A 22,071-nucleotide genomic window follows, 5' to 3' on the forward strand; every position below is an offset into this window, starting at 1 on the left:
GGACACTGACTGCTGCACAACAGTGCCAGATCTCCTGATACTTTTCTCTCCCTTCCTCCCTTCACTTCTCAGTCTTTCTTCAACTTCTTCTTTCTCTGCCTTTATATTATTCCTTCTCCCTTTCAGATTTTCTTCTAGATTTAAACCCTTGTCATGCCAATCTTAATAGATCATGGGACTATGTAATCACAGCACCTAGTTAGTTTATTGTTTAGTGTAATTTTAGAGACCAAAATCTGGTGATCCACGGAATTCATAAAATATACAGGATCACCTCTCCATCCTCATACTGTGTATATTGTTTCTTTTTTCTCACTGTGATGTGTGATTCCCCTCTGTATGCTATGGATATGTTTTATTACCATAGGTTAATAAAGAATCTGCTTTGGCCTATGGCAGGGCAGAATATATTTATGTGGGAAAACTAAACTGAATGCAGGGAAAACAAAAGTGGAGTCAGGCAGATGCCATGTAGCCACCAAAGGAGAAAGACACCAGAACCTTACCAGTAAGTCACAGCCTCGTTGCAATGCACAGATTAATAGAAGTGGGTTAATTTATCATATAAAAGCAAGCTAGGAACATGCCTAAGACATTAACCAAACGATGTTGCAATGAACATAGTTTCTGTGTAATTATTTGGGCCTGGGCAGCCAGGAAACAAGAGCGCAGTCTCCCTTACAGGGCTGTTTCCTACTGAAATGTTTTAAGAAAGCCAGATCTAATGGCTATTTGTCCTCTTTTTTTCCAGGAGGGAGATGCCCTGAAAAAGGCTGCTTCTGCCACCATTACTGTCACCAATACATCTATTGCCACTGCTACTGTCACTGCTACTGCCATTGTCACTACCACTGTCACAGCTACTGCCACCACCACTGCCACATCCACCACCACAACGACCACCACTACTATTTCTACCATCACCTCTACAATCACTACTGGCCTTATGGATAGTAGTCACCTGGAGATGACATCCTGGGCAGCCCTGCCCCTCCTGTCTAGCAGCAGCGTCAATGTTCGAAGACCCAAGCTCACTTTTGATGACTCGTATGTTCTTTCCAGATTATTGCAGACCCAGTTTGGGAGTGGTGATTGGGGATGAGGATAGTATGGACTTTCTAGTGCCATGCATGTGTTTCTCTATATAAAAGTTCATATCCGCTCTTGTAATGTTAAATAAAAACCCCTTGCACCTACATACCCCCATCTCTAGTAGGAAATGTATTTAGGCCACTTTAATCCTAGATCTTTGCTACTGTTTCCCAAGGTGGAGTCTTCCCTCTAGGCCATTTTCGTTCATTCTTATTCATGACTTCAGTTACATAGAGAGATTTATAGCTATGTTTTATATGACATGTTTGGGCAACTGTAACAACTGGGCTTAGAGAATAAAGGTTAAGGTCCTAATAGGTCATCCTGCAATTCAAAGTCCAGTTATAGTGTTATTTCAAGGTTGCTAATCAGTATTATATATGAGTGAGTGACAATATTAGTATGCTTTTATCAAGCATCATGTAGGAATGAATTAATAGCCAAAAATATTTGTACTATTCATCTTCATGAAAAGATAAACCACTCATTTGTAAAAGATCTTATTTTATTTGTTTAGTGTTCACAATGCTGATTTTTACATGCAAGAGGCTAAGAAGCTGAAACACAAAGCTGATGCACTGGTAGGTTTCCTTCTTCTCATTGCTTCATCCTACTAATGTATGATGTTCTGAATGAAAACAAGGAATGAATGCATTTTTGCAAATAGGGCAAACTTGAAGTAGCACCACCTAGACCTTTATAAAGCATTGCTCCACGTACATGGAGATAGTGAATTCTGCAGTACCATGATTCCCAAAGTTTTTTGGACCTGGGTTCTCATGTTATTATTTTTTATCACTTTCTCTTCCTTTGGACCAACTTTAGAAAATCATTCATACATACCATTGTTGTGGTATTTTATATGAATTGCTCTGGGTATGATGGGAGCTTCTGTTGGGTCCAGTAAACCAAATCTGGGGTAGAAAGATGGAAGGTGTTGAGTCTTAATAATAGGTCTTAAACTTTGATTTGGAGAAATGTAAGCTACATAAAAAGTTCAGATTCTTCCTGCATTTGCTTCCATGTACTGAGAGCAAAGTTCATAGTCAGGCTTTTGTCTTCTGATCATAGAATGATGATGCTATTATTTTGATTTCTCATGAAATAACTCCTAGCTATCTCTCAGGATCTTAGTTGAGCTATACTAGTGATAAGCTAACTATGTTGAATCATTTATCCTAACTGATCCTCATAACAAAGGGTCTCAATCACATGTTGTAGCCATTTGAGTTGCTCAAGCTACATCCAAAAAACTATGAAAGAGAAATTTACCGGACTGAGGCCCTGCCATAATAACCAACTGACTTCCAAATGCAACTGTTTAAGAACCATGGGCCTAAAGACAGTCTTAGGGCTAGATACCTCGTTGCTTACTATATCTCAGAACAATTGCAAATATCAGTTTAATGGCATTATGAGGAAAAATGAGGAAAAATGCTATCCTTGAGCACTGCCTTGTGTCATTTCAGCCCTTAGCAATTTAAACAGCAGTAAGAAATGAAAAAATAGGGAAGTAGCAGATGCAATAAGCAAAGGCAGTTGATAGTGGCCACACATTGGTTACAGTGAGCCTGATATGATATTGCATCACAGTTTTTGCAGTGCTAACTAGAGCTAAAGGCTGAATTTTCTCCTGAAAACTATTTTCCCATACCACTGCAGTCAAAAACAACAAGGTAGGCTTGAGGATGCCATTGAAGAGACCTGGGTTGATTTTTGCCTATAATCACTGGATGATGGCCAACAGTTTAAAAGCTACTGGGTGGCAGTAGTGCTGCCTGGAAGACTAAGGCTTTTCTGCAAATGTTGTCAATTCTGGAATGAGAAAGTATATGAATGTCCCTTTTACAAGGTGGCACATGGACTGATCATTTGATGCACATGTCAGACCATTTGAAGAACTGAGAAATATCAAACCTACAGAGAATATATGGTTAAGGAATTAAATCATGGACAACTGTGAAGATATTATTTCCATGGGGGCAAAAATTGATTCTTAAAGTGTAGATCTGGGCCCTTCAAAACAGCCACATAAAGAGTTACTCAGTATTTTCTTCTGTGAAATCTTCATTGGCAGCATATAAATGTCTTTGGAAATTGTTTGGAGAAGTATGATCACGGGGGTAAAGGTTGAGACATAATCAGAATGATATTTTCCTTGAGTTTTTTAAATCTATCTTCCTGTTACAAAAATATTTCTAGTTCAAACCTTTCAATTTTGGAATGAAGATACTGAAGTTATCTGGCACTATGGCTATGTAATTTTCTTTCTGGACTTCAATATTTGCTCCTTTGGAAAAAGATAGGTTGAGACTTGATAATATTTAATTATCATTCCAGCTATGGGTTGTGAATTAAAACTCACCTTCAAGAACCTTAATATACACATTAATTCCTTAAAGGGAAAGCTAGTTAAGTCTGAAGACATATGGAAATCATTTAATAAGACAAAATAGAAAGAAACTAGTTTATAGGTATGCACTTAGGTTTCTCTAACAGAAAGTTGAAATAATGAAAAGTGATATTTCTATCCAACAGCTACACAAAATATCACAGAATTTCATTAGTACATGTATTTAATCATTTTTCAGAGTGAGCTACTCTGTCATTTAAAAGTTGAACCTTCACAATTGCATACACAATATTTTGTTAAAAGGTATGCAAAAATTAGTTAAATCTGCATTATACTGGTTATTGTACATAAGGCTCGATACTAGTAGAATTCCTACATCCAACTATCAAAAATTGAAAATATAAAACCCTGTTAAAATGCTCACTATGAAAGTGTCATATATAATATTCATTATATGTGAAAAAGAAATCAGTATGGCTAAATCAGTTTTTCATGATCATTATCAAGGCTAAAACTTTTTGCAATAAAATTTTACTAAAAAATATTTACCAGTGCTATATTTTTGGGCTTTTCGACACTATTTCAACCCATCCTTTCCAATAAGAATGATGTGCTTTTTGTCAACTATCTTACTGGAGCTTCTCAGTTTTCAGTCTGTTGCTCTCCACCTTGAGATGGGTTGATGACATTCTTTTTTTTTTTCTTTTTTTCTTTTTCTTTTTATTATTATTATTACAAATTTTCACCTCCTCCCCTCCTCCCATTTCCCTCCCCTTCTCCCATTTCCCCTTTCCCTCCCTCTCCAGTCCAAAGAGCAGTCAGGGTTCCCTGCCCTGTGGGAAGTCCAAGGACCTCCCCACTCCATCCAGGTCTAGGAAGGTGAGCATCCAAACAGACTAGGTTCCCACAAAGGCAGTACATGGAGTAGAATCAAAAACCAGTTCCATTGTCCTTAGCTTCTCAGTCAGCCCTCCATGTAAGCCACGTTCAGAGAGTCTGGTTTGATAACATGCTCCATCAGACCCAGTCCAGCTGGCCTTGGTGAGTTCCCATTAGATCTGCCCCACCGTCACAGTGGGTGGACACACCCCTCGCAGACCTGACTTCCTTGCTCATGTTCTCTCTCCTTCTGCTCCTCGTTTGGACCTTGGGAGCTCAGTCCACTGCTCCAATGTGGGTCTCTGTCTCTATCTCCATCCATCACCAGATTAAGGTTCTATGGTGGTATACAAGATATTCATCAGAGTGGCTATAGTATAGGGCCAGTTCAGGTGCCCTCTCCTCAGCTGCTCAAGGAACAAGCTGGGGACATCTCCTTGGATACCTGGGAACCCCTCTAGAGTCCAGTCTCTTGCCAACCCTCAAAAAGCTCCCTTAATTAAGATATATACTTCCCTGCTCCCATATCCACGCCTCTTCCATCCCAACTGTCCCATTTTCCCAAGTTCTCCCCCATCCTCCCCTTCTCCCATCTCTCTCCCCATCTCCCCTTACCCCATCCCACCCCCACCCCCAAGCTCTCCATTTTTGCCTGGAAATTTCGTCTACTTCCAATATCCAGGAGGATAACTACATGTTTTTATTTTTTTTGGGGGGGGGGTTCACCTTCCTATTTAGCTTCTCTAGGATCATGAATTATAGATTCAGTGTCCTTCATTTATGGCTAGAATCCACTGATGAGTGAGTACATATCATATTCATCTTTTTGGGTCTGGGTTACCTTACTCAGGATAGTGTTCTCTATTTCCATCCATCTGCATGCAAAATTCAAGATGTCATTGTTTTTTACCACTGAGTAGTACTCTGATTTTTGTCAAATGAGCTAAAAGTATACAATCGAAGAAAGAAAGCATCTTCAACAAATGGTGCTGGCATAACTGGTTGTCAACCTGCAGAAAAATGAAAATAGATCCATATCTATCACCATGCACAAAACTCAAGTCCAAATGGATTAAAGATCTCAATATCAATCTGAACACACTGAACCTGATAAAAGAAAAAGTGGGAAATAGTCTACAACATATGGGCACAGGAGACCACTTCCTACGTTATAACCACTGGAGCACAGAGAATAAGGGCAACTTTGAATAAATGGGACCTCCTAAAATTGAGAAGCTTCTGTAAAGCAAAGGACACTGTCATTAAGACAAAAAGGCAACCTACTGATTGGGAGAAGATCTTCACCAACCCCACAACAGACAAAGGTCTGATCTCCAAAATATATAAAGAACTCAAGAAACTGGACTTCAAAATGCTAATTAACCCTATTTAAAAATGGGGTAATAGCGGGGTGGTGATCCAGCACTCCGGAGGCAGTGGCAGGCAGATCTCTGAGTTGGAGGCCAGCCTGGTCTACAAGAGCTAGTTCCAGGACAGGCTCTAGAAACTACAGGGAAACCCTGTCTCTAAAAACCAAAAATAAATAAATAAATAAATAAATAAATAAATAAAATGGGGTACTGATCTGAACAGTGTATTCCCAACTGAAGAAGTTAAAATGGCCAAAAGATACTTAAGGTCATGCTCAACCTCCTTAGTGATCAGGGAAATGCAAATCAAAACAACTTTGAGATACCATCTTACACCTGTCAGAATGGCTAAAATCAAAAACACTAATGATAGCCTTTGCCGGAGAGGATGTGGAGGAAAGGGTACACTCATCCATTGCTGGTGGGAATTCAAACTTGTGAAACCACTTTGGAAATCAGTGTGGCTGTTTCTCAGGAAATTCGGGATCAACATACCCCAGAATCCAGCAATACCACTCCTGGGAATATACCCAAGAGATGCCCTATCATACTACAAAAGCATTTGTTCAACTATGTTCATAGCAGCATTATTTGTAATAGCCAGAACCTGGAAACAAACTAGATGCCGCTCAATGGAAGAATGGGTTGATGACATTCTAAAGCAAGAAGCAGCCTATGAAGATAACAAAAGCAAGGCTTAATTGCAAGATCTGACTAAATGATACTTCAGTCTCTGGTCAGTTCAGTACATTTGGTGATTAGAAACTAGTCAAGTAATTTGTTTATATTTTGGTTTGCCCAAATGTAACTGAAACACCAACAGTGATGCCATAACCCATTTTGATACCTCGGCAGCATTTTCCTTTTTTTCAGTCAGTCACAGTCAGGGCAACAGAGCATTAAACTAGTTCCTTCATCATTAATACCAATTTGCACACTGTCCTCTCTCCATTTCAGCGTTTCTCAACTGAACATCTAGATCATCTAGTTCTCTATTGCAAAGGTTGTCCTTTGTATTTCAGAAGCCTTAGAAGCCTCTCTAGTCTCTGCCTACTAGGTGACTCCTATCCCCAGTGCTAACTACCCATAGTACCTCTGTCTAATGATAAGTGCTCCCTGGAAAAATGGGGACAAAATTACTCACAGCTGTGAATGGTTCATTTATATTAAGGTGAAAAAAGACTATCACGTTGACAATCATTTTCCTGTTTCAGTTTGAGAAATTTGGCAAAGCTGTGAATTATGCTGATGCAGCGCTCTCCTTCACTGAGTGTGGCAATGCCATGGAACGTGATCCTCTGGAAGCAAAGTCACCATATACCATGTATTCTGAGACCGTGGAGCTCCTCAGGTAAATAGCTTTCCTAGACTCATATTCCCAAAGTAATTTTATACAGAGTTAGAAGCTGTTAATGCTTTTTGCTTAAATATCATTTCCACAATTAACGTGTCCAAAAGTCACTGTAATTAGTTCCTGCCATTTTATTAATGCCATAGAATATTTATAATTGATGGGCACTGTTTTATGAATTATCCATTTTAGAGGTTATAATGTGAGTCTGATAATTTGTAATATTCATTAATTTAAAATTAAGATGTCACAGGTGAAAGTAAAGTATAATCATTTTATCATGTGGCATTGGCTTGCCTTTTTAAAACAAACTAGTGCTCTCCAGATTTATATTAAGAGCCATGTTTTCTAAGGCCTTCTGTTTTGGTTACTATTAAAGGAAGGAAGGACTGGCAAGATATTTCTTTGGGTAAAAGTGACTGCCACTAACACTGACAATTTGAGTTTGATCTCAAAGGCCCACACGCAGAAAGGAAAAAAACTGACTTGTGTAAGTTGTCTTTTGACCTACAAACATGGACTGCTGCATATACAAATAAATAAATAAATAAATAAATAAATAAATAAATAAATAAATAAATGATCAGTTTTAATAGGAAGGAGACAACACTCTCCTTTGAGATATTGAGACAATATCCCAAAGTCAATATTGAAAGTCTTAAGTATATAGCAGAATTTTCTTGCATCTGGAATAAGAAATTCAGATAGAGTTTTGGCAGGGCTAAAGGTCAAAAAGAAAGGAAGATAATGGAGGAAGATAAATGCATATATTATTGTATTCATATTTTAATGAAAATTTATGATGTCTTGGTAGAGTAAAAATTTTTCATTTTATTTATTTTTAAAACAATCTTTTCTCATTTTACATACCAACCTCAGTTTCCATTCCCTCCCATCCTCCAACTCCCCTCACTTACCTACCACCCTCATCTGCTCCTCAGAGAGGGTTAGGCTTCCCATGGGGAGTCAACCAAGTATGACAACATCACTTTGAGGCACAAATAAGGCACTCCCTGCTATATCTATGCTGAGCAAGGTATCACTCCGAAGAAAATGGACATTAGGAATAAATCCTAGTTTCACTGCCAGTGGCCCAACAGACTACCTAAGCCAGACAACTGTCATTCACATTCAGAGGGCATAGTTTGATCCTATGCATGCTCCCCTGCTGTCAGTCTGGAGTCAGTGAGCTCCCACTAGCTCAGGTCAGCTGTTTCTGTGAGTATCCCCATCATGGTCTTGACCCTTTTGATTATATTATCACTTCCCCCTCTCTTAGACTAGACTCTGGGAGCTCTGTCCAGTGCTTAGCTGTGGATCTTTGCATCTACTTCCATCAGTTGCTGGATGGAGGTTCTATGATGACAAGATAGTCATCAATCTGATTACAGAGGAAAGCCAATTCAGGCATCCTCTCCATTATTACTTAGGGTCATAGCTGGGGTCTTCCCTGTGGATTCCTGAGAATATATTAGACATAAAGCAAAGGATAACCAGCCGGTAGTCCATGACCCTAGAAAGCTAGGTAACAAGGAGAACCCTAAGAGAGGCATATACGGATCCTCCTGGGAAGGGGAAATAGACAAGATCTCCTGAGAAAATTAGGACCTTGGGGGGGGGGTCAGAGAAGGTATAGTAGAAATGGAGGGGAGAATGGGGATGGGTGAGTAGAACATGAAGGAATGGTATGGTTGAGAAGGGGGAAGAATAGAGAGGGAGGGCAAGGAAAGCAATATCTTGATTAAGGGAGCCATTATGGGGCTAGCGAGAAACCTGGTAGTGTGAAATTTATTGCAAATCAAAAAGAAAAGAAAAATGAGGTAGAAGTACTCACTCTAGTATTTTTTTAGTGATTTGAAAAATCTTAGAACAGGAATTTAACCTTTCCCTAAATAGTAGACATGTACCACAGCTCACTGCATGAACAAAATTATTATTTCTTATACTGAGGATAATACCTAGATTCTTGTTCTTGCTGTATAAGTACTCTACCACTGATCAATATCCACCAACCACCAAATTACTTTCATATGGATTAGTAGTCTTTTTTTTTTTATCTGAGAGGTTCCATTCTATTACTGCCAGCTCCATTGCTTAGCAATGCAATGCTTGCTTTATACTATCAGGCTTTTTTCTACATAAACTGTTAAATAACTTCGGATCTTTGTACAGAAGCCTTCACACAAACACTGGACAGATTTATCTTGAGAATTTCCCAAAGAAAGTATTCTAAAGAGCAAATATAGATACTACTATAAATACCATAGAACTGAAGGTTTTTAAAATTAATTTTCGTAAGTGTACAAAATAAGACCTTTCATTATACTTTTTATACAGATCTCGGGGTACTTTGCTCATATTGCCCCTACCTCCATCCTCTTTCCCCTCCCCTTCTATCTGGTTCCTTTCTTCTTCTTAAATAATCCTCCTTAATGTTATATAACACAAAATATATAAACAAAACAAATATTTGTGATTAGTGTATAATTAAATCTGTATATGAAAGACAATGTACATCATGACATTTTTCTTCTTACCCTCTATTGTTCCCATTACTCTCTCTTTGTACAACTTTCTATTTATATATATTATCTAGTAATATATTACTATTACTATATTCACATATTACTATTACTACTACTTTTAGTTATAGTAATAAACAACGGTTGATTCCAAGGAAAGATACAGCCTTGCCATTCGGTCATTCAACCATTTTTGTCTTGGAGATATTGCTTAGTCAAAAATATAATTTTTGAAAAAGTGTAATTCAAAATTTATGGCAAAAGTGAATGAACAATGAACAATTTGTGTTCCTTGACTCACTTAAATATGCAAATTCAGAAAATGTATGCTATGTTAACAAGAAAATGTTAATACTTCTCATTTAAAACCAGATGAAAGAAAATTATATTGTAGGCCTCTTCTGTATTGCTGATGAGAATAGAAATTCATCACTGAAAATTGCAAACAATTTGGCAATATATGAAAAAAAGCCCCATGTGCAAACATTTATATCTCTGGATACAGGGTTTCAACCTCTGAAAATATGAATTTCCTTAAAGACATTTTCACAATGCTGAATTATTATACTTTCCCATTATTGAATAAAGCAAACAACTTCTGCCCCATCACAAAAAAAGAAAATTCTTTATTGCCTCAAAATGAGACAAGGCAGCAACTCCAGGAAAGTTAAAAAAACTATTAGGATTCTGTTTATTTAATGTTGATCTGAAAGTTACAGTTTACTAAGTAAAATAGTGGAATGGCAAAACAAAGGAAAAAATAGAAAAACATAACAGTATTTTAGAACACAATACATATGTATGTGTATAGATAGATAAACACATATGTATGTATATGACAACAATCAATAAGAAGCAACAAAAATCATAATAGAAGAGTAATTAATTATATCATAGAACATTCAAACTACTTTGCAGCCATTGATACATAAGAGCGATGAAGTATAAGCAGTGCCATGCAAATGTGAAATTATATTAATGTATAATGAAGGCCTGAGCTGAGTGGTAAATGCTTGCCTATCATGTGGGATGCCCTGGATTTGATCTCCAGCACTTCAAAACACTTAAATCATGCTGTCTAATTACACACAAATTACAATAAAAATGTGCATGCATCTAAATCAAAGTATAAGGAAATAAGATTGTAGCTGTAATTGTGAAAGGGTGAGATTATGGGTGTCTTCCTTCTCTACAAATTTTTCTTTCTTATTACTTTTTAAAGAAACATATTCTCTTCTAAAAGTACATAAGCAGGGGCTGTAAAGATGATTTAACAATCTCTCTGAATGTGGCCAACAGCGGGGGCTGACTGAGAAGCAAAGGACAATGGCTCTGGGCTCTGAGTCTTCTGCATGGACGGGCTCTGTGGGAGCCTTCTCAGCTTGGTCGATCACCATCCTGGTCCAGGGGGGAGTTGGGAGGACCCTGATCTTAGCATAGAGTGGGGAACCCTGATGGCTCCTTGGCCTTGAGAGGGAGGGAGGGGAGGTTTGGGTGGAGGGGAGGGGAGGGAAGGAGGAGAAGGAGGGGAGGGAAGGGGGAGGAGGAGGGAAGGAGATGGAAATTTTTTAAATATAAAAAAAAATAAACCATGAGGAAAAAAAAAAAAAAAAACAATTAAGAGCACTTGCTGCTCTAGCAAAGAACCCAGGTTCTGTTCCTAGCACATACACATGGAGGCTCACAGTTGCCTATAGCTCCAGTTCCAGGGATTTCAACACCCTCTTCTGTCCTCTATGGGCTCTATATATGTAGCACATGGTGCACATAAAATTGTACAGACACACTCACACATAAGAATAACAACTCTTATAATTCACAAGTTAGACACCAAATTACATTCTGTGATAAAAAGATGAAGAGAATCATTAAATCATTCTTTCTTAAATTCTTTCAAAATACATTTCCTTATTCATAAATGACTAATTTTTCATTACATCATCTATTACTACTGACAAATATATTTTAGTGGAATCTTGGTGAAAGTTAATGGAGAATTTATTGACATTCTCTCTGAAGTCACTATTTTAAATTTGATTTTTGAAGTAATTAAAGATTCACGTGCAGTCGTAGGAACTAATACAAAGAATTCTTGTGTACCCTTCATCAAATTGCCTTCATGCTAATAACCTCTGTAGCTGAAGTTTAGGATCATAATCAGGGCACTGGCATTTGCATAATACATGGACTTCATCAGATTTCACCAAGGAAGTTTTTTATTTCAGATTTTCCCCAGTTTTGCATGATCTCATTTATACATTCTCTATGTTTTTATTTATCATATTTTCTGTGATTTGCATATTTCTTAATGAGAGAAATTTCTATTGGAAATAAAACGAGTTGAAATGAATTAGGTCTTCAGGCCCATTTCACCAATTGAAAATCCACTATTGAGTCACTTTTGAATGTGTTTGCAATTAGGGGATGACTGCAATATGAATACAGTGTTTAGTAGTACAATATTATCTGGAAGATATTTTTATTGCTCTCTTCCCAACAATATGCTGGTTATAGAGGGAGAATCCTGTTTTTTATTTCAAATAATTAGAGTTGTTCTTAGTCCTGGGAATCTACAATAGAAATGTATTTGTGAAAACAAGAATGAACCACAATGACTTGACATTTCAGTAATACAGCTGTCAAAGAAAGTTAGATATATTACACTATAAAAATGCCACTTCTTGCCATGTAACAATAGAAAGCAGCCACATCAAGTATATAAGTCCCGTTGCTGAAAACATTCACTCAACAGATTTTGAGAAGTCACCTGAAAGCAGGGCGGATAGCATGCTGAGAAAATTCAAAGCCTTGAGTGGGGATGAGCCAGGGCCCCTGGTGCTCTGGAGAGGCTGTTATAAGTAGCAAATAAGAGGATATGATAGGCTCTCTATTGCCTTCCATAAATGAGGGCTAACCCACACAGCCTGCTCATGTACTTCATTTTTTTTTTCTGCTACGGTGAACTCAATTACTTATTCTGCTATAAGTACCTGTGAAATTACATTAAAGCTTAGACAACGATTTTATGCAATGAATTGATTTCTCAAGACTGAATGCTCAGAATGAGTTGTGCTCAACTAGAAGGGAAAAAAGCAAAGAGAACTTTTTGATCTTTTATCATAGCATCATGGATCAGTGATAATTAAAGAAAATGATGGGAAGGCAAAATATACAAGCCACATAAATTAGGGTTGTTTAGACTTAAAAATGCTATGAAATCAGTCCTTTAAAACACACACACACACACACACACACACACACCAAACATGCATGCATGCATGCATGCACACTTTTTATAAAAGAACATATACAAAGTTTGAACCATTAGAATAGAACTTTTTACCTGATTGAGATCTCCCTAGCCAATGTCAGACGTGGTTCTTTATTATTTCCTCATCTGTCATAAAGTGAACTGAGACGGACATATTTGCCTACCTTGCATATAAAACAAATATTGTTTACGTAGCAAGCTCATAGAGACAATATTTTGCCAGACAGCATTCATACATAGCCAGAAACTCGAGGATATTCTACAGCATTATTCTAGAACATGAACCCATGATTAAACTGTCTTTTGTAGAGTTCAGTTCTTGATGTCACACCAGGTCCCATTACGCCGTGTGGATCATCCTTTTGTATATGGTTTTTAGAAAGGACCAGTCTGGCCTCTGCCTTAAAGAAAAAGCAGAGAGTCTAAGTCATTTGGGAAATCAGAAGTTTGAAAGGTCAAGATGCCACTTGAGTATGTCTTTTTTTCTTCAAAGGTACGCAATGAGGCTGAAGAACTTTGCAAGCCCCTTGGCTTCTGATGGGGACAAAAAGCTAGCAGTATTATGGTGAGTTTCACGAGGCCTCAAGAAAAGTGCTCACACTGCAGCAGGATGCGAACATGCGCATCAACTTAAGCAGCTTACTCCAGATGATTATTCTGGCTTTCCAGTGAACTGTTAAAGGATAACTAATGGATTTCTTCAGTTACTGACTGAACGTTTACTCCCCCCTCAATTTATACCCTTATCAAAATGGGATTGAAATAATTCTACTTCATTTACAAAGTGTCTTTATTTACACATGTTCCTGAAACTGAGATTAGACGAGTGACTGCAAAATATGAATGTGTATTTAGCAGTGCAGTCTTCTTGAGGCACTGTTGCTAACTTAATCCTTTTCTCCTCACCCAGCTACCGATGCTTGTCACTTCTCTATTTGAGGATGTTTAAGCTGAAAAAGGATCATGCTATGAAGTATTCCAGATCACTGATGGAATATTTTAAGGTAATTCTTATTTTGTATGATTTGTGGGTAAAGGGTGATTAAAACCCGAATGAAACATGCCGGGCATGTTAGCAGATGTCAGATGACTAAGGGAAGACAGATACTGCCTGCCACAGGCCTGCCCCCTTTTACTCCAGCTGGCCACAGTCTTCTGATTCCCAAGTGAGAAGGTGCAGTAATGCCGAAGGCCTATGACAGCCTCTTGACTGCAATTAGAGGAGATGCATTCTGCCTGCCATCAAGTTGCTCATAACATGTGTCTGTGGGTGTAATTAGTCTCTCATCTTAAAAAGGCCTGTGCTGGATGGTGGTGGTACATGCCTTTAATCCCAGCACTCAGGAAGCTGAGGCAGGCAGATCTCTTTGAGTCTCAAGAGCTAGTTCCGGGACAGGATCCAAAGCTACAGAGAAACCCTGTCTCAAAAATAAATAAATAAATAAATAAATAAATAAATGAACAAAAAAATTAAAAAGACCATCTACGAAATCCTTCAGCAGGGACAAAAGTCACCATAGCTACACTGACACTGTGTGGACATCTCTTTATATCCCTCTAAGTGTTTTGCTCAAGGGAAACCTCGGAGTGCTGTAGTTTCCATCTAAGGCATTTGATTCTGTTGGTTACCAAAGGAAACAAATGGACAAAATCATCGTCTAGTGAACTGAGGTTTTTTGTCTTTGTTTTTATTTCAATTTACAAACAAGCAAGAGAGGTAACCACAAAACACAATGCCAACATTTGGGAATGAACCCACGTAAAAATCCAAGCAGGAGCGTGGCACTAAGCTTGGCTACTCCGTGCTCCAATAGGACATTTGTCTACTACTACTGGCCACAACTGAAAATTGAGGTGGCTTACTGATCCTTTGTTTTGGCCCATCTGGAAAATGACTTTTTGCCAAATACATGAGACCTCTTAGCCACATTTCACCTAGGGTTATCTGAAGTGAGCTGTCTCATGACCTTGCAGCAAATATGCTGTAAGCACTAGTGTCTGTCTGAATCATCTGGGACCCATCTGAAAACATGGGCAAGATCCCTAGTGATTGTGTGGTATGGATAGAATGCCATAAAGCTAGGGCTTATGTGGGCGAAAGGGATCACATACAATAGTTCTCTTGTTCTGTCTTAAGTCTACCTTCTCACAGTGTACAGTAGAAGGATGGGTCTTGAATTTCATTCGACATCTAACATCCCCAGGGGGCCAAATCCCATGCCCCAAACACGTGTCCTGGGATAGGGCCTGAGAATGTGCATTTCTAGCCAGATTCCAAGTCATTTTCATGCTGCTGGCTTTGTCATCTTCCTGATAGCCACTGTTCTAATATCTGCCCTCCGTGCTCTGTCAGGGAATTGGAAAATAGCAAGCAGGTGTTAAGTAGCCCACCTGCCTGTGGATGTGCTGTGCTCACTTAGTCAAGTCTTCAGACTGCACATGTCTAGCTTTCTGTGACACCAAGGTAGCACTAAACTCTTACTGGATTCTAGAAAGTGGTGACTCTCTCTCTCAAATATTCCTTTTGGAAAGGGGGCTAGACTGGAGGCCAGAAGGCAGTAGAAGACACACAGTATGGATCCAATGGCCAAGAGCAGACCTGGCTCAGATTCTTGTCACAAGGAGCTTGATTCCTGCCCTGTCATGGTGGTGGTGTGCTGAATATCAGGGTTTTCTCTGATCCACAAGGCTCTGACCAGTTACAAACAAACAATACAACAAAAACACCCCCCTAGAAAGCCAGTACTTTAAAGCAGCCAGATTCTGTCAGAGAAACAAGAAAAGGTTTTGAGTTCTAACTACCTTTGCAATGCAGTCCTGGACCAGTTGCATTGCTAAACAGAGAAAACCGCCAGCCATGAACATTTGCATGTAAAAACCACAAATCACAATTAGTCCTGAAAACAAACAAGCAAACAAAATGTATTGCTTGGCTCTGACATCTTCCTTAGATATCAGACATTACTGTCAAACCTGTATCCAAAAGCTTGCAACTTAAGTTAAAGGTGAAAAGCTTACTTGCACTCTCTGAAGGGCTTGTTTTGCAGAATAAATTTCAAATGAGGATAATTAAACCACTTCTTGGAGAACTGAGTCTGATTTCACTGGGCCTTTTAGTATATAAGATCTTTCATCAAGTGACTTTCATGGTCCTGATTGGAGCCCACTGATTATCCTAACCAGCTATTTTCATCGAGTGTGCGTCGTGGTGTGCTGATGTGCACATACATCCAAGTTATGCATCCCAAAATGCTGCAATCAATATTAATGTACTCTAAATCACACTTACATCTGTTTCAGAATTAATAAACACAAAATAGATGTCCTTATTTTCCCCCCTCTCTCTCTTTCAGCAAAATGCTTCAAAAGTTGCTCAGATACCACCATCTCCTTGGGTAGGCAATGAAAAGTAAGTATCCTACCAAAAAATTGCTTTTTCATGAAAATGAATGAGTGGATAAACCCCACATATTTTGCATTGATTGCTCAAGAGTGAAGGACAATTTCAAGACAGCAGTTATTTTGTGTGTGTGTGTGTGTGTGTGTGTGTGTGTGTGTGTGCACACAGAATTCTAGCCAAACTTTAGCTGTTGGAGAGACAAAAAAGTTTCAAATGATGTGGTTCCTTTAAAATCTATAAGCTAAAGTATGACCATAAAATATCTGCTAATGAAATAGCGAGCCACATGCCATTTCTGGGAGGTGGCAGACAGTTAAATCCACTGCAATAATTTGTCAATGATCCACTTGGTAATGAAAAGTGAATGAAATATTCATGGATATATGGCAAGTGATATCTACTAAAGGAATAACAGAGTTGAAAATGTGAAGGTACATAGTCAATTATCTGAGTCTTCATGAAAATTTTTAGATCAATACTAAAACACCTTGACCTAAATATAAAAGGATGTACTCTGATGCTGTTGTAAGACCTCATGGACTTTTCTGGACTTACATGTAGCCTTATTTAGAACCCTATCAGCTTAGGGTCCTTCCCTAGACTTCACAACACTACAATGAGAGCCTGAAGGAGACTCTTGCTCTAGACCTGAGGCTGCATGCATCTTATTGATTAAACAAAATGTACCCCTCTTTTTCTAATTTTGCCTTTCTCCCTCTGAATAAAAGGGGTGAGGTTTTATGCCAACTGGGACCACAGAGGAGATGACCCTTATAGAGAGCCATTATGAATCCTACTTCATCTCCATCATGTGCCTTTGCAAACTTTCCTGACTAGTCATGTCAATTCTGGTTTCAAAAAGTGTCCCATCCCTTCCAAGCCCATTTCCTACCAGTATAGGAAGAAAAAGTATGTCAGTGGGCACATTCACAATGAGCCTGCTATTACTGGTTTTACCATTTTTATCATATCAAAAATCTTGCATCTCTGATCAAAATGCCTTCCTCGTGAGTAAAATAGCCTTTACTGTCACTTTTTAAGTATCTCCAAAGTATACTCCAAAAGCAATGGGCCAGTGAACTCTACTTTGAGATCATAAAACCATTCAGAGTGTGGGAACGGATCCATTAAAAACCTACACATCAGCACAATTACTGTGCTGAAAGGAAGCACCGCTCAAATTGTTGAATTAGGTCTTACTTTTGACGAACAAAAGGGGAAGATGTTTTCTCTCTCTCTCTCTCTCTCTCTCTCTCTCTCTCTCTCTCTCTCTCTCTCTCTCTCTCTCTCTCTCTGAAAGTTCAGAAAATAGAAATAACCATTGAGAGGCCCAGAGAAAGCTATTTTCTCTGACTACAGAATAAAGCAAGGGTAAGGTCAGGTAAACAGCCTGTAAAGAATCGCTGGGATTTTTTTTTTTTTTCTGAAATGGAAGAACTCGAAATACATTCTAAGCCTGTGAGGTGATATGAAAAGACTCATGAAATGCTTCTCAAGCAGCTTCAGTCTGCACTTCTTTTAGTTAATAGTCATGTTTTGAAATAATCATATAGGGAGATGTCACACATATTCAGCAACTACTTCAAATCCATTGGTTCCACACAAGGTCTTGTGTGACAGATAGGATCACCAAGATGAAGTCCATATGATCTCTGTACCACAGAAGAACACAGTTCACTGACGGGAAATTACAAGTGTAAGCAAAAGTCTAATGGAAGACCTATAGGAAGAGTTTGGGTGTTTGGGCTTCTTATCTCAAGCCAATAGATAGCCTGGCTTCCCAATTAATAAGAATGGTATGCTCCTTCAACAAACTCTCATAGCACCTTCCAGGGGCAGCACCCTGACTTAAAAGCCTCCTCACCTGGCTAGTGACTGGGGAGGGAACTGCCCAGAGATGCTGCTCATCACGTTACTCTTGCATGAGGCTGTCACAGGAAAACACATGGAAAGATGAGAGATGAATAGGCAGTTGAGAGTAGGTTTGTCTCAGCTGAGACTGTGAAAAATGTCCAGAAAAGTAGTAGGGGAAAAGAGAAGGGCTTGGTAATGCCTATTTTGGAATTTGTAGACCCAGAGGAATAAACAAGTCAAATTATGGGGAAGAAAAGAGGAGAGGAAACAAACTTCCTATTCAAATTCAAAATATAATAACAAAAATATTTGTATAAGTTTTGAAATACAACTCTGCTAGTGTGTGTGTGTGTGTGTGTGTGTGTGTGTGTGTGTGTGTGTGTGTGTGTAGTTTAATAGTATTTCAAACTTAGTCTTCCTTCTCATCAAATTTCTGGAAGTCATTAGGTAGAGAGTTTAAAAGAACTAGACAACCATCTCAAATGTTACAGAGAGATAACAAAAAGAAAGAAGACAGGGATAACAATTGGAATTTGAAATTAGAAACTTGTTTGAAGACTCCTAAATGCTTTTCATGCTAGACATGTGAGTGCTGAGTACTATGTTGAAGGAATTAAAAAGAAAATAATTTTTTTACTTGTTTGAGCAAGAACTTTGGTTGTCATGCAAAGACCATCCACATCAACTAAAACTGCCTCAACACCACATACAAACTTGGGAAAGGCAATAGTGCTATGAATAAAAACTTAGGAATCTGTGGAGAGCACTGAAAGTAAACTAATACAGACACAAAGATGATAGAAGTGGGCATGTGTCAGACAGGATCTTTAGTCAAGCACAGAGAAGACTGAGGTAGCATGGTTGCTCTGACACAGAAAAGGCTTTGGAGGAAATTAGGTCTGTCATCAATCTCTGATGCTCTGTGCAATTTGCAGCATGGCCCTCAGGAAGAAGCTGACTTCTTTGAAGTCTTTCCTCCAGTCTTTAAGACAATGGCAAGACAAACATCTGTGTTGGCAGGAGGCTAATGATAATAATAATTAATCTCTAAGATCTATGCTTAGTGCCCTGATTTAAAAAACACAAAATCAGCAACAAGACAACAGTGACTAAGGCTGCTGTGATAGTTATTGTTAGTCTCATCTCTTAAAGCTAGGAGGCATAACCAATCTTGCTCTCAAAAACATTACAGCTCTTAGTCTGGACTTCCCTTTCCCACTTGTTCTAGATTGCCAACTAATGATGGATTTTTTCTCCTTCACTGAAACAGTATGTACATGTGTGTAGCATATGTGTGTGTACATGTGTATAAGCATGTACACACAATTGTGGAAATCAGAGATCAGTATCAGTGATCTTCCTCTAATCACTTGAAGCTTTCACTGAATCTGGAGTTCCCTGACTGGCTATCTAATGAGTCCCTGAAATCTACAGATCACATACAAACCTCCCAGCACTGAAATTATGGGTGCTAGCCATTATGCTGAGCTTTTAAGTGACTATTGGGATCTGAACTCAGTTCCTTATGCTCACAGAGTAAGCACATTTCCCACTGAATATCTCTCTAGCCTCTAGCTTCCTTATATTTCTTTTAAATGAGGGGCCATTCATTGTTTCTTTTGCCAAGCACTTATAGTATAGCAAACACTCTGCAAGTGCATTTACAAATATCAATTACAGCAATGCAGACTGTTTTCTTTCTATGTTGCAGATCATTTTATAATGGATACTGAATAAGGAAATTCAATTGGTATTCTTTGAACACGTTATATGCCAGACAATGATCTAGAATGCTGTGGTATAGCACAGGATTAAATTGATGAAAATGCTAGTCCCTGTTTGTGTGTTCTGTTCTGTTAGAAGAGAAAATAATTTAAAATAGCCAATATTTCAGTTTCCTTCTTCTACATGAAACGATCAAGTCTGACAAACAGAATTTGTTAAAGATGCTGTCTTTTCTCCTGTGTGTATTTTTGGCTTTCTTGTCAAAACTCAAAGGGCCCTAGGTGTATAGACTTATATCTGGGTCCTCAATTCAGACACTGATCAATGTGTCTGTTTTATGCCAGTATTTTTTTATTGCTATATCTCTGTAGTATAATTTGAAATCAGGAATGGTAATAACTCCAGCAGTTCCTTTATTGATTTGGTTATCTTGGTGTGTGTGTGTGTGTGTGTGTGTGTGTGTGTGTGTGTGTGTGTGTGGTTCTAAATGAAATTTATGATTATTTTTCAATTGTTATGTAGAATTTATTGGAATTTCAGTGGAGATTACATTTTTCTGTAAGTTTCTTCTAGAAGGATGGACATTTTCACAAGATTAATCTTACCAATCCATGAGCATAGTAGGTCTTTCTGTCTGCTTCAATTTCTTAAAGTTTTATTATATAAGTCTAGTTTATGATTAATTGTATGGAAGAAACTAAAACAAGAGAAACATGTACAAAAAATTGCCTGGGGCAAAGAGAGAAGCAGTGGCACAATCTTGAATAAGGTTTTGGCAAAGGATGGTAGATCAGGCCGTGAAATATCTGACACTGAGAATTCCAAGCAAAGAGACATGGGAAGACACATGTGCCCCATGAGGTCAAGGGAGAGCAAGGGGACAGACAATGTGTTGATCTGATGATACATGTACATCATATATATAATTATCAAATCAGGATACACCCAATTTCATGTTCCTAAATATGCACTACTTCTGTTTGCTGGTAATCTTAGAATTCTTCTCCTTAAAAGATCATATTGCAAGTTCTCATAAAATTATACTTGTCCTACTGTATTTAGAACACTACAACTTATTTCTCAAATGTAAATAACTGGATTCTGGACCAGTTTTCAAATTATTCCATCTTCTCCTCCTTAGCCTGTATTAACCATGCTTCTACTCATTGCTTCTATGAGTGAGAATGCCTGTATTTCTAGCTATAAACTAACATTTAAGACTTAATGACAATCACTAAAGAAAGAGATTATAAAATAGCATGCCTGACCTATGATGACAAAGAGTTTTATTTTTATATAACTAAGTAGCCCTGCTTGCTAATGCTCCTTGGCTTGGGACTCCCCATATCCTATCCCTGTTTTGAGAATAAATCATGCTATGGAGAAGCAGGAAACTATCTTAGAAATCATAAACATGGTGGGAAAACCCTCACTTGTTCTTAGACCACACAAATACATAGCGAATTTGAAGATCTACCTTCCTACCAAAACCAGAGCACACCATAGGTTAGACTCCATTGGCAAAAATACCTGACTTTCTCTCATGACAGTGGACACAATCTCTATGTATCTGAAGAAGAAGATTTCAGCTGCAGTTGTTCACAGGACTTGTCAATAGCCCTTCAGCATCTTGTTATATGTGACTTATTTCCCAGTCAAATGCATGTGCCTCTATTCTTTGAGCATACATAGACTCTGAGAAACACAGCTCCTGGGGAGATGCAAAGTTGTCAATAATAGAAGTTGGTAAGGGTTTGGAGCATGATATAGGGCCCTGTGATGATGGTCTGCAGTAGTGAAGAGGTTCCTTTAAACATGTAGACTCTTTTTTGTCTTTTTTAAAAATTGATTTGATTGAGCTATACATTTTTCACTGCTCCCCTCTTTTCTTCTCCCCTCCTCTTCAGCCCTCTCTCATGGTCCCCATGCTCCCAATTTACTCAGGAGATTTTGTCTTTTTCTACTCCCCATGTAGATCCATGTATGCCTCTTTTAGGGTCCTCATTGCTGTCTAGGTTCTCTGGGGCTAAATGCCCCTTGACCAAAGAATGAATAAGGAAAATGTGGTACATTTACACAGCAGAAAAAAACAATAAGATTTTGAAATTTGCAGGCAAATGGATGGATCTAGAAAACATCATATTGAGTAAGGTAACCCAGACCCACAAAAACAAATATCATATGTACTCACTCATCAACGGCTTTTAGACATAAAGCAAAGAAAACCAGCCTACAATCCACATGTAGACTCTTA

General features: G+C 38.3%; 1 protein-coding gene across 1 annotated transcript in view; it reads left to right on the forward strand.

Moving 5' to 3' along the window:
• Window positions 1–22,071, forward strand: part of Aff2 (AF4/FMR2 family member 2) — a 482,794-nt gene that overhangs the window by 454,730 nt on the left and 5,993 nt on the right. Inside the window, 6 exon segments of the mRNA XM_038315895.1 lie at window positions 752–1,047; window positions 1,610–1,673; window positions 6,909–7,045; window positions 13,332–13,403; window positions 13,749–13,842; window positions 16,192–16,247. Coding sequence (XP_038171823.1) covers window positions 752–1,047; window positions 1,610–1,673; window positions 6,909–7,045; window positions 13,332–13,403; window positions 13,749–13,842; window positions 16,192–16,247 — 719 coding nt within the window.

This window comes from Arvicola amphibius, chromosome X, assembly GCF_903992535.2.
Source record: "Arvicola amphibius chromosome X, mArvAmp1.2, whole genome shotgun sequence".
Classification (NCBI taxonomy): Eukaryota; Metazoa; Chordata; class Mammalia; order Rodentia; family Cricetidae; genus Arvicola; species Arvicola amphibius.